This window comes from Cynocephalus volans, chromosome 6, assembly GCF_027409185.1.
Source record: "Cynocephalus volans isolate mCynVol1 chromosome 6, mCynVol1.pri, whole genome shotgun sequence".
NCBI lineage: Eukaryota > Metazoa > Chordata > Mammalia > Dermoptera > Cynocephalidae > Cynocephalus > Cynocephalus volans.
In genome coordinates, this window is record NC_084465.1 from 132,988,771 (window position 1) to 133,001,334 (window position 12,564).

General features: G+C 37.2%; 1 protein-coding gene across 2 annotated transcripts in view; it reads left to right on the forward strand.

Moving 5' to 3' along the window:
• CAMK1D (calcium/calmodulin dependent protein kinase ID) overlaps positions 1–12,564 on the forward strand; it is a 376,156-nt gene that overhangs the window by 240,858 nt on the left and 122,734 nt on the right. For both annotated transcript variants that reach the window (XM_063100454.1, XM_063100455.1), the window contains exon 3: positions 3,605–3,679. In XM_063100454.1, coding sequence (XP_062956524.1) covers positions 3,605–3,679 — 75 coding nt within the window. The remainder of the gene's footprint in view (positions 1–3,604; positions 3,680–12,564) is intronic.

Below are 12,564 nucleotides of genomic sequence, written 5' to 3' on the forward strand. Positions count from 1 at the left end.
TAATATCCAGCTCATGGTGATTAATAGTGCTGCTCTATTATTTAATACTCTATTCTTGATGCTGTGTTTTACATTGGGATCATTACTTTCAGGTCTGGATACCACAGTATGGACAAATAAGAGTGACAATAGAGTGATGAGAAGAACAGAAACCATGTTGTAGGGGACTGGTCAACGATGAGAAGTCTAAGAAGAGGCGTTACAGCCCTCAAGTATTTGCAGGAGATATGAGAAGAGGTCTTAAGCTCATTCTCTGTTTCTCCCAGGACTCACTATTAATTACCAGGAGGCTGATTTCTGGTAAATATAAGACAGACTGCCTGAGAAGTGTTCTAGCTGTAGTTTGTGTGAACTCCATAAGGGCCGAGACTGTCTCTCTTGTGTCTTGTCCTCCACTAAATTCACAGTACCTAGGACTGCACCTGGTACGTGGTGGGCATATCAAATATTTGTTGAGTGAAGAATGAAAAGACAGAATTCAGCATGTGGTAAACATTTGCATAGAATAGATGCTCAGCTCATGTTTGAGCCCTCGTCCTAGAAATGTGTGCATATTCATATGGCATTTTGTGGAAACAACCTATGTACTAAAATAATGTTAAGACTTTTAAGTTCAGTTTTTGTATATTGCAAGAAGTCTGAGGGTGGAATAAAGTACCCGAGAACAGATGTGGGCGGCCAGAATGTTTTCTTTTACCATGTTCTACCAAGTGCAAGTTAATTAAACCACTTTTCTGAAGAGACAGTTAAGAGGCCATTTTAGGATTTATTTGAAATTTCTCAAGTATGCTTATTCAAATATTACCCATCGCAGCTCATCCCTCATCGTTTTTTTTTTTTTTTTTTTTTTTTTGAGCCCTTCCCTGTAATTCCAACCCATACAGGGCCCCCTTTCTCTGACCTTAAAGGCAATTCTACAGAGTTTATAATTTAATTCTTTCTAATTGCTTCATGGGTCTCTCCATCTAGGTGATGAGCTTTTTGAGGGCAAAGCCTTATTTTATATTTTTCTTGTATTCTCCTGACACATAGCAGAAACTCAGTAAATAACAATTGCTTGATTGCTTGATTCATTGATACATTAGTTAAGAGGGATAATTAGTAAAAATTTCTTTCCAGCTACTGTGACAATGCTATTTGGGATTGTTCCCGCTGTCTGCGGTACCTCTCTGGAATGCTCCAATGGATTAAATTTAATTTCTAGTTAGTACTCATGTGAGACATGATGGCAAGTTACATAAGCTTTAATTTCTCTCTCCCATGCATCCAAGGAGGGAATTGTAGTCTTAATTAAGTGTGCCACTTTGGCTAGACAGGTGCTTTGCACTTAATTGATTTTTTGTATATTTGGTAGTTGAATCTGTATTAAGGACTGAACTCCAGGGCTCAAGCAGCCTTCTTGGCTTGACCTCCAAGGGGAGCTAGGACTGCAGATGCCAATCTCTAAACCCAGTTTAGAGGCTGATTGAGTGATTCATGTAACTAGGGTGATCACATTTAGTGTATGAAAGTACAGGGTGTCCAGTTACACTTGAATTTCAGATAAACAACCAAGCAATATTTGGAGCACAATTATACTAAAAAGTATTCATTGCTTATCTACAATTTGAATGTAACTGTGTGCCCTGCATTTTATCTGGCAGCCCTCCTGTAATCCCATTCCTCTCATATTCCCATAAATCTAGGCTCTTAACTCCCAAATTAACTAGACTGAAAGAAAATATTGTGCCCATGTGATTGATTTCAATGGCAATTAAATTTTTTTTTTTCCAGAAAAAGGAAAATCCACATGGTGTATTCTTTTTGTGGTCATATTCTCTTAGTTATATCCAATAATGATAATGCCACAAGAGTCTAGGATCTTAGTCCCAAATTAAGCTCTCTTGGTTTCCATGGTAGCATAGTTCATTTGCTTCTTATAATATATTGCAGATATTATTTTGCTTAGGTTGTGCAGTAATTACTGCTGACAAATAAATAATTAAGCTCTATGCATTGGAATTGGGTGAAATGTGAATTCGATATAATCTCTCATTTCAGCTCCTACAAAACAACTGCGTTAACTAATAAGAGCTGTAGAAATCAAAGCAAAGCATTGCCTCTCTTAGTTAATTATCTTGTTCTCTTCTTTCAACTCAAAGCAAAGATAATATTCTTGATTGTTCTACCTATAAATTTCTGTTTGTGGGGTGGGGACGACATCTCGCACTTAGGAAGATTGCCTCTATTTTCTCTAACTAAATAATGTTGTTTTTTGCTGTTTAGTGGCAACAACCTTTAAATGTCATTTATTTACTCAGCAAATACTTATTAAGCAAATCTATGCTCGGCACAAGAGGGAAACAGAATGAATAATATAGTCCCTGCTTTCAAGGGGTTCACAAGAATCTGCATGTTACATGCTTGTTTTTAAATGATTCAGCAGTCATTTCAGTGAAAGGCTTGTGGTAAGAGCTAATTAACTCATCGAGTAATGAAATGATTCTTCTCTCAAATGCTTTAAATAAGTATCAGGCCTTACATTCCAAGCAGAAATTGCTCTTAATGCATCTAGGGGCTAGAATTAGGCTGTTTTCTTCTCCCTTGGTTCTTTAGTTAGTACTTTGCTATCCAGATCAGTAACATCAGAATCTCTCGGGGAGCTGGTTAGAAATGTGGACTCTCAGGCCCCACCCCAGACTCACTGAATCAGAACATTCATTGTAACCAGATCCCCAGTCAATTCGTTTGCACATTGAAGGGTTTTTTGTTTGTTTGTTTTTTAAATTGATTATACATATTCACGAGGTAAGATGTGATGATGAGATCAAAACTGTAAGCACTGTTCTAACAGTATTTTTCAAGCTCTACTTTGTGCACACAGATCATCTGAGGATCTTGTTAAAGTACTGATTCCAGGGCTCCACCCTCAGAGGTTCTGTTTCTCTACGACTTCAGTGGAGTCTGAGAATGTTCATTTCTACCAAGCTTCCTAGAGATGCTGGTGCTACCTGTTTGAGAACACACGTGGAGTAGCACTGGCCTAGTTCTCTTGGGAAACTGAATTGACATTTGGCGGCGGTGGGGACATGAACCCCAGTGAGGAATCAGGTTGATTTTCCTTTGCTTACACTGGATTCAAGAATGGCGGTGAAACTGTTCCCTGGATGATATAGCCTGTTAGGGGAGATAGATATGCATACAATGAACTGTTCAGGCCAGTCTGGGATGGCCATTGTGAGATGTGAGAGGAGGGATTTCAGACAGTGAGTTGAATTGAATTCTGCCCAGGGGCTCAGCTATTTGAGTTGGGCCCTGCAAGATAATAGGATGTTGTTGGCCCACTTCTGGGATTCAGACTAGGAAGCATATGCTGCAACAGTAGTTAATCCACTATTGCTAAATTGTAGGGTATTGAGCCTTAGGAATGAAGAGGAGCAGAGATTAGGGGAGAAATATTGAGAAATGGGTCTGGAAAAAGTTTGGGGACAAGATCGTAAAGTCTTAAATATTTTGCTATGGAGTTTGGATTCTGTCTTGTAACTTTTGCTATGACATCTATTCTTAAAATTTTTCATGTCTAATTGTACTTACTATTGTGTGTGTGCCTTTTTCTTTCTTTTAGGATTAAGCATGAAAACATTGTTGCCCTTGAAGACATTTATGAAAGCCCGAATCACTTGTACTTGGTCATGCAGCTGTAAGTATTTTGTTTAATTGATCAGTACAGACCACGGTTGCAAGCTGTAATGCCTAAAGGGAGCAGGTGGTAAAATACATGAATGTAGTAGCCGGCTAAGACAATAAGGAGTGGTGAGACCCTTGGGACACTGGAGAAGCCTGTATGCATGTAAAGACAGTAGGCTGTAGACAGGCGTCAGCAGGCCTCACTTGGTCTAGTCTTGCAGCTGCTGGGATGCACTGCAAATCCTGACAGTGAGATCCAACATGACTATTGCAGGGTGTCTCTGTCGCTTTCCAATGTGCCGGGTCCAAACACTGCTGTCTGAAGACACTTCAGTGGGCCCACTGTGAAGTACACTTTGCTTCTGTCTCTAGCAGAGACTCCCACTCTTGTCTTCATTTCTAGGGATGCAGGGGAGGGAAGCAGATGGTAGCTGTGTGCTCTGTCCCATCCCTTCTGCACTCCCTCTGGCAGATCAGTGCAGTGTGATTGAAATTGGAATTCATGCCAAACATAGAAAAGTGTCATTGGAATCAGACCATGACATTATCACCCCCGTTAGGTTATCTCTGCATTCCGGTAACACTGGAGATTGCCAGAGAGGAAGGAAATGTTCTTGCAGGTAAGCACCTGCAGGGTCCTTGTCTATTGTGTATGCCAAGGAAACGCAAAGAGAAATTTGAGCCTCTAACTGAAGGGAGTTTATTGGGCTGTGCAAGCCAGGAGTGAGGTGGTCTCATGACCAAAAACCAAGCTCCTGGAGTAAGTAGGGGTTGGTTACAGCTTTTAAGGGTCTGGCTATAGAAACATACATATTTTTAACAAGGGCTGGGTTATTTCTAGGCATATTTAAGTGGGAATGAGCGCACACATGCAGTGCAGTGTCATGTATGTTACATGCAACCCATGTTCTCATGGGGGTAGAGATTTAAACATTTAAGTGAAGGGGGGTTGGCCTTGTGTCGTCAGAAGGGGAAGTTACGGGCAGAGCCAGGACCAGTCCCAGTCCGCAGAATGGATTTGGAGTTTATGGTTGTGCAGCAGGAGGTTATTGTGAAGTCACTTTCTCTTCCCATCAGCATTGTGCAGGGAAAAAGGGGAAAGCGGAAAGACTGGTTAGGAAAAGAAAGAAGTGGGGTGGGTCTCAAATGAGAAAGCTGCATATTCAGGTAAAGACTTTACTTGAACATGTGTTTTTTTTACATTTGTGATGATATCAGCCTCCCTACTCAAATAAATGCTTTATGCTAAGTGATATAATTCCTAGGAGTATCCCAAGACTACATTTATTAGAATTGAGTGATGGAAACTACTTCAGAATGTTATGCTTTAACCATGACCTGAGTGCATAAATTCTGGAACTCCATATTATTTGGCTTAATGACTGAAGAAGATTTTTGTTGAAGATCAGGTACTTAGTTTCATTACTGATGAATGATTTCAGACTTTGAATTACCAAAGGTATGTAGAAGAATTGATGGTTAAGCTAGCAATTTCTTTTCCATGCAGTCTTCTTTTACTTATGAATCTTTAACCAACACATTAACTTGGGATCGTGTTAGGATGCAAATAAGTATTCATCAATGCATTTATTTAATCTTCCATTATATTAAAAACATTAGAAGGTTATGACATTTTTGTATGAATATTTTAAAAGTGTCCAAACTGCAAACCTATGTACGATTTTCCTCTGTCAAATGGAAGCCCTAGGTGGTGACTAACAGTTTAACAGATTTTTGTGGTATAGTCAGCCATGAGACTGACCATGAGTAAGTTTAAGCAGTTTAACTGACTCCTTGGTTCCATATTAACTCTCCAGTTACCTAAGTTAAATCTTTCCTGTTCCTTGCTCTTCTGTTTGTTTTACAATTTGATACATTTCTGGTTTTTCCTATAGAGCAGTAGTTCTCCCCATATTTAGGGACATTCCCTGGGAGCTTATGTGACTTTGTTTTATATAAAGTCTCCTCTCTAAAGATGCAGGTGAATCATTTTCCCTTCAAAAATTGATTGCCTAATAGGAAGAATATGACATTTTGGTGACAAGCAAAAGCCCCACAAAATGTTAGCCGTGTATTTAAATGTGTGCATTTTTTATTGGTAATGTGAAAAGTACTAATATATGAATCCAAAGCTATATGTATTTACTTGCTTAAGTTTTGTGTTTATGGGTCTGTAACTAAACATCAGTTAAAAGTGCCCAAAATATCTCATCCTTGCATCTTACTAGCAAATGACTTTGGGCAAATAACTGGGCCTCTCTGATTATCAGTTTCCATAATGGAAAAAAATAGAGGTAATAATAATATTTACATTAGAGGACTGTAGTGAGTAGTGAATGGAAAGAAAATGGCTGAGAAATAGTCTGTCACAAATAGTCAGTCTTCAATACATACTGGTTTCTTTATGGACATCTACATGATTTTATCAGTATGTCTCTCTAGGTGGTCTTTAATTTTATGAGATCAAATTCAAGTATATTTGAATTTTGTCTTTCTAAGCAACTTGGTTGCATATAGTTGACCCTTACTTTCAGCAGGGGATCGGTTCCAGGACTTTTCTGTGGATACCAAACTCCAGGAATGGTCAAGTCCCTGATATAAAATGGTGTAGCATTTGCATGAAACCTAGACATATCCTCTGGTACACTTAAAATCATCTCTAGATTACTTATAATACTGAATAGAATGTAAATGCTATGTAAATAGTTGTTATACATTTTAAAACATATTATCTTTTATTATTGTACTGTTATTTTTGGGGTTTTTTTTTTTTTTTCCTTCAAATATTTTCAATCCTGGGTTGATTGAATCCACGGATGTGGAACCTGCAGATACAGATGGCCAACGGTACTTACCAGCAGAAGTTTATGTAAAGACAGGCTGGCATGACAGCATAAAAGTCTGGAAAAGAACCAAACTTAGAACAAAGGTTGGAAGTCATATGGGCAGCATAGCCGTTCCCATCCCCTCCCTGAGCTTTTCTGCCAAGGACTTCCTCCTCCTTTTGCAGTTATATAAAACCTCATTGATATGGACCACACTCATTGAGAACTTGTAGAAATTCAGAGAGGAATTAGGCTGGAATTACCCTTTGGGAGCACTGTATGAGGTTTGTCAGGCAAATTAATCACAAAATCCAGATCTAGAGGTGATGCATGTTGATACTACCTGAGGAAAAAACTATGTAGGTGAACTATTAAGCAGTTTAGAAGCACTATTTACCCAAACATTGGATATGCTAATTCAAAATGTTAACTTGTATAGATTCTTTTTTCATTACTTTTAAAAATCAACTTTATTGAGGTATAATTTACATACAATTTATGCATCCATTTAAACTGGACCATTGAGTGATGAATGAGAGAGAATCATGCTCATGAAATCACCACCACAATCAAGATATAGGAAATTTCTCTCACCCTCAAAAGATTCTTTGTGCCCCATTGAAGTCCTTTCTGCCTCATCTATAACCCCAGTCTACCAGTGATCTGCTTTCACTCACTAGAGATTATGTTGCATTTTCTAAAATAGGATATAAATGGACTCATATAGCATGTATCCTTTTGTGTCTGGGTTTTTTCACACAGTTATTTTTTTAACATCCATTCATGTCATGATATGTCTCAGTAATTTGTTCCTTTTTATTGCTAAGTAGTATTCCATTGTTATAGATATTCCACATTTTATCTACTTACCTATTGACAGACTGATGGAGTTTGGATGTGTTGTCCCTTCCAAAACTCATGTGGAAATTTGATCTCCAATGTGGCAGTGTTGGAAACTGATGGAGTCATGGGGGCGGGTCCCTCATGAATGGATTAATGCTCTCCCTGGGGGAGGGGGATAGTGAGTGAGTTCTCGCTCTATTAGTTCCTGATTGTTTAAAGGACCCTGGCACCTTCTCTCTCTCTCTTGCTTCCCTTCGCCATGTGATCTGCTTGTACCCACTGGGTGCTGCCACTTTCTGTCATGAGTAGAAGCAGCCTGAGGCCCGTGCCAGATGCAGCTGTCCCAGAATCGTAAGCCAAATAAACCTCTTTTCTTTATAAATTACCCAGTCTCAGGTATTCTGTAAAAGGAACACAAAACAGACTAATACACAGACATTTGGGTTGTTTCCAGTTTGGGGGCTATTATGAACAAATCTGCTATGAACATTCACGTACAAGCCCTTGTATGGATGTATGTTTAGGTAAAGGTGTCAGTGTAGGGTGAGTGGGCCATATGGTAGGTGCTATGTTTAACTTTTTAAGAAATTGCCAGGCAGTTTTTCAAAGTTGTTGTATCATTTTATATTTTTTACCAGCAGCGTATGTAAATTCTGTTGCTCTATATTCTTACTAACTCTTGAGGTTTTCATTTTAGCCATTCTAATGGTGTGTAGTGGTATCTCAGAGTGGTTTTAATTTGCGTTTCCCTGATGATGAATGATGTTGATCATCTTTTTATGGCCTGGTTGGCCATTTGTATGTCTTCTTTTATAAAGTGTTTGTTCAAATTGTTTGCTCAGTCTTTATTGGATTATCATCATATTATTGGGTTAAGTGCTCTTTATATATTCTATCCTTTGTCAGCTATATGTAATATTAATATTTTCTCCCATTTTGTAACTTACATTGTTGTTTTTATAATGGTGCCTTTTAAAAAACACATTTGTTTAGACATAATTCACATACTGTACAATTCACCCATTTAAAGTATACAATTAAATGTTTTTGTTATTATAGTCACAAGGTTATGCAATCATCGCCACAATCTAATTATAGGACATTTTGGTCCCTCTAAAAGAAACCCTGTACTCTTTAGCAGTTACTCTGAATTTCTCCCTTCCCCAGTCTCTGGCAACCACTTACTTTTGGTCTCTATGGATTTTCCTGTTTTAGGTATTTCATATAAATGGAATCATATAATATGTAGTCTTTTGTGACTGACTTCTTTTGCTTAGCTTAATGTTTTCAAGGTTTACCTATGTTGTGGCATGTGTCAGTGCTTCATTCTTTTGTTATTGCCAAATAATATTCCATTATATGAATATACCACATTTTATTTATCCATTAATAAGTTGATGTACATTTAGGTTGTTTCCACTTTGGGGCTATTATGAACAAAGATCCTAGGCATATTCATTTACAAATTTTTGTGAGGACATATTTTCATTTCCCTTGGGTACATACCTGGAACTGGAATTGCTGGGTCAAATGGTAACTATATTTAACATTTTAAGGAACTGCCAAATTGTTTTCCAAAATGACTGCACCATTTTACAATCCCATGAGCAGTGTATGAAGATTCCAACTTCTCCACATCCTTACCAACGCTTGTTGTTGTCTGTCTCTTTGATAATGGTCATCCTGTGGGTATGAAGTGCTATCTCATGGTTTTGATTTATATTTCCCTGATGACTAATGATGTTGTTCATCTTAGCCTGTGCTTATTGGCCACTTGTATACCTTCTTTGGAGAAATATCTATTTAAATTCCTTATTAATTTAAAAATTAAATAATTTGTCTTTTACTGTTGTGTTGTAAGACATCTTTATATAATATATACAAGTCCTTTATCAGGCATAGGTTTGCAAATAGTTTCTCCTATTCTGTGGGTTGTCTTTTTATTTTCTTGATAGTACCATTTGTAGCAGTTTTTGTCTTTGATGTAGTCTAATTTATTTTTCCTTTTGTTGCTGATGCTTTTGGTGTCATATCTAAGAATTGTCACCTAATTCTTAATGACACCTTTTGAATAGGGAAAGCTTTAGTGGCGATAAAGTTTAATTTTTTTTAATGGTTTGTGCTTCTTTGAATCCTGTAGGAGAAGTCTTTGCCTACCCCACGTTTGCAAATATATTTTTCTTTTACAAGTTTTATAGTTTTAGCATTTTCATTTAGCTATATTTCAAGGTCAATTTCAAGTTCATTTTTATGAATGATGTGAGGTAAGGACAGTATATTTTTTTCGCCACAGGAATATCCAATTTTCAGCACCATTTATTGAAAAGACTTTTATTTTCCCAATTAATTGCCTTGGTACCTTTGTCAAAAACCAAATGACCACATATGACTGGGTTAATTTCTGGACTTATTATTCTGGTCCATTACTGTGTCTAAGCTTTGGTTAACAGCACATTGTCTTGTTTACTGTAGCTTTATAGTAAGTCTTGACATCAGGTAGTATAATTTCTCTAACTTTGTTGTTCTTGTCTTAAAATTGCTTTGGCTATTCTAGATTGTTTGCATTTTCATATAAATTTAAAAACCAATTTATCTTTAAAAAATGTTTGTGGGAATTTTGTTTGGGATTTCATTGAGTCTGTATATCAATTTGAGAACAATTGACAAGTTAAAAAAATTGAGCCTTTCAGTTCATAAACATCAATCTCTCCATTTATTTAGGTCTTTCATTACTCTCAGTAATGTTTTATAGTTTTCATCATGTAGATCTTTCATATCTTTGTTCAATTTATTTTGACCTTTTTTTTGTTCCTATCGTAAATGGATTTTTATTTCATTTTCCAGTTGCTTGCCTCTAGTGTATGAAAATACAATTGATTTTTGTGCATTAACCTGTGACCTTGCTAAATTCATTTGTTACCGCAGTTCCAGTAGATATTCTGTGGATTTCTTAGCATTTTCTATCTAGACAATGTCGTCTGCAATTTACATTAATTCTATTTGGTTCCCAAAGGAATTTTATTTGGTAACACTTTGATAGTTTAGTTCTCAACATTAAGTGTATTTTAATGTCGTAATTATACATATTTAAAATATTTTATCAGATATTTTGAAAATTCGTATTGGCCTCTCTACTTCATCCTCACCTCCATTGGTTATCTAAATTAGTGAGATTTTTAAAAAGCAATGGCCAAAAAAAGAAAAAGAAAAGAAAAAGAAAAAGGCAATGACAGAAAACGCTTGATGTATCAGAATATAATACTACTGGGAGTCTTTGATATGGTTTGAGGATTTTGTGGGCTTTATTGTTATTTTTTGTTGTATTTTTGTTTTTGTTTGGCAAGGCTTGATAGTTAATACTTTTTGTTCCTGAGACCCCATATCTTTTCTGTGTGGGTCAGTGGAAGGGTGGAAAGTAGGTTTTTGTTTTGTTTTGTTTTAAAATGCTTAGAAAGTCCTTGATTTCTAAATACTTGGGGAGGATCTAGAATACAACATTTTGGGGAACTGTATTTCTTTTTTTTTTTTTTTTAATTTTTTTTTTTAATTTTATTTTGTCGATATACATTGTGGCTGATTATTGCTCCCCATCACCAAAACCTCCCTCCCTTCTCCCTCCCCCCCTCCCCCCCAACAATGTCCTTTCTGTTGGCTTGTGTATCAACTTCAAATAATTGTGGTTGTTATATCTTCTCCCCCCCCCCCAGTTTGTGTGTGTGTGTGTGTGTGTGTGTGTGTGAATTTATATATTAATTTTTAGCTCCCACCAATAAGTGAGAACATGTGGTATTTCTCTTTCTGTGCCTGACTTGTTTCACTTAATATAATTCTCTCAAGGTCCATCCATGTTGTTGCAAATGGCAGTATTTCATTCGTTTTTATAGAACTGTATTTCATAATATTTGTGCTGGGGAGATTTTTGGTTTCCTGGGAAACATCATGTTGGGCACTTAGATATAACAGGGGGTGCTCAGCACCCAAATTTTATTTCTTATCTAATTGCTATTTCCATTTGGAGTATTGCAGCAGATTTCTTCCTGCGCTGCTGCAGCAAGAGAGACTCAATTATTTGTAGAGATCTATGTTTATATGTAATTTGGGGTTTTGGACAGATGTCTTTTTTTCAGAATGCTATTTTTTGGAATATTCTTCTTTAGATAGTAGGAGACTATCTAAAGACATTGAGATAAGTTTTTGATGAAAAGTCAGTTTGTTTAGAGTTTGTTTCTCATCTGACTTTGCTTGTGGAACATCAGTCCACGTATTTGGAGATGATAAAGGATACCCCGCAAGCCCTCCCCTTTCATTTCCATAATAACTTAGAGAGTAAAATAAACTTCAGGTTGATACAATTCAAAGGGTATACCAGAAATACTCTTAAAAATAAATATATCCCTTTTGAATTATATCATATATTCAATAAGACTTAATTTTCCATATGTGGGTAACTCCTGAATTTATATTCCCAGCCTGGACCCCTCCAGAACTCCAGGCTTGCATGTCCAACTGTCTGCTCAGCCGTTCCACTTGGCTATGTAATAAGCATCGCTCACTTATCAGATCTAAAAACAATTCTTAAAATTTTCCACAAAATCTGCTTTCCCCTGCTGTCTAACTCATCTTAGCAAATGGCAACTTCATTCTTCCAATTGCTTGGCCAGACACCTGGAATCATCCCTTACTCATCCTTTTCTCTTACACTAAACAATTCCAATCATTGGAAAATCCAGTGGTCACCAACTTCAGAAAATATAGCGAATCCAACCACTTCTTATCTCCACAGCTGCCACTCTGGTCCAAGCCACCATCATATATAAAACTTTCCTCCCCCAATCCTACCACACTGCACTGTTCTTTCTTAGAGTGTTAGCCAGGCCTTGTCATGACTTTGTTGAAAAACTACAATTGGCTTCCCATCTCAGAGCCAAAGACAAAATCCATATAGTGGCCTCCAGGGCCCCATATGTTCTGGTGGCCTCTCTGACCTCCTGACCAAATTCAACTGCAGCCAGATTGGCCTTCCAGTCTCTTTGCTATTCCTCCAACATGCCAAGCCTTCACCACCATAGGACCTTTGTTTCTGCTATTCTCTCTGCCTAGAACACTTTCCCTTAGATATCTTGATGCTATCATGGAATGAAGGAAGTACTCAAATTTCTGCCAAATGTCCCCCTTTCTTTGGGATCTTCCCCCATCTCCCCTTTATAAAATGGTAACTCTCCTTCCCCTG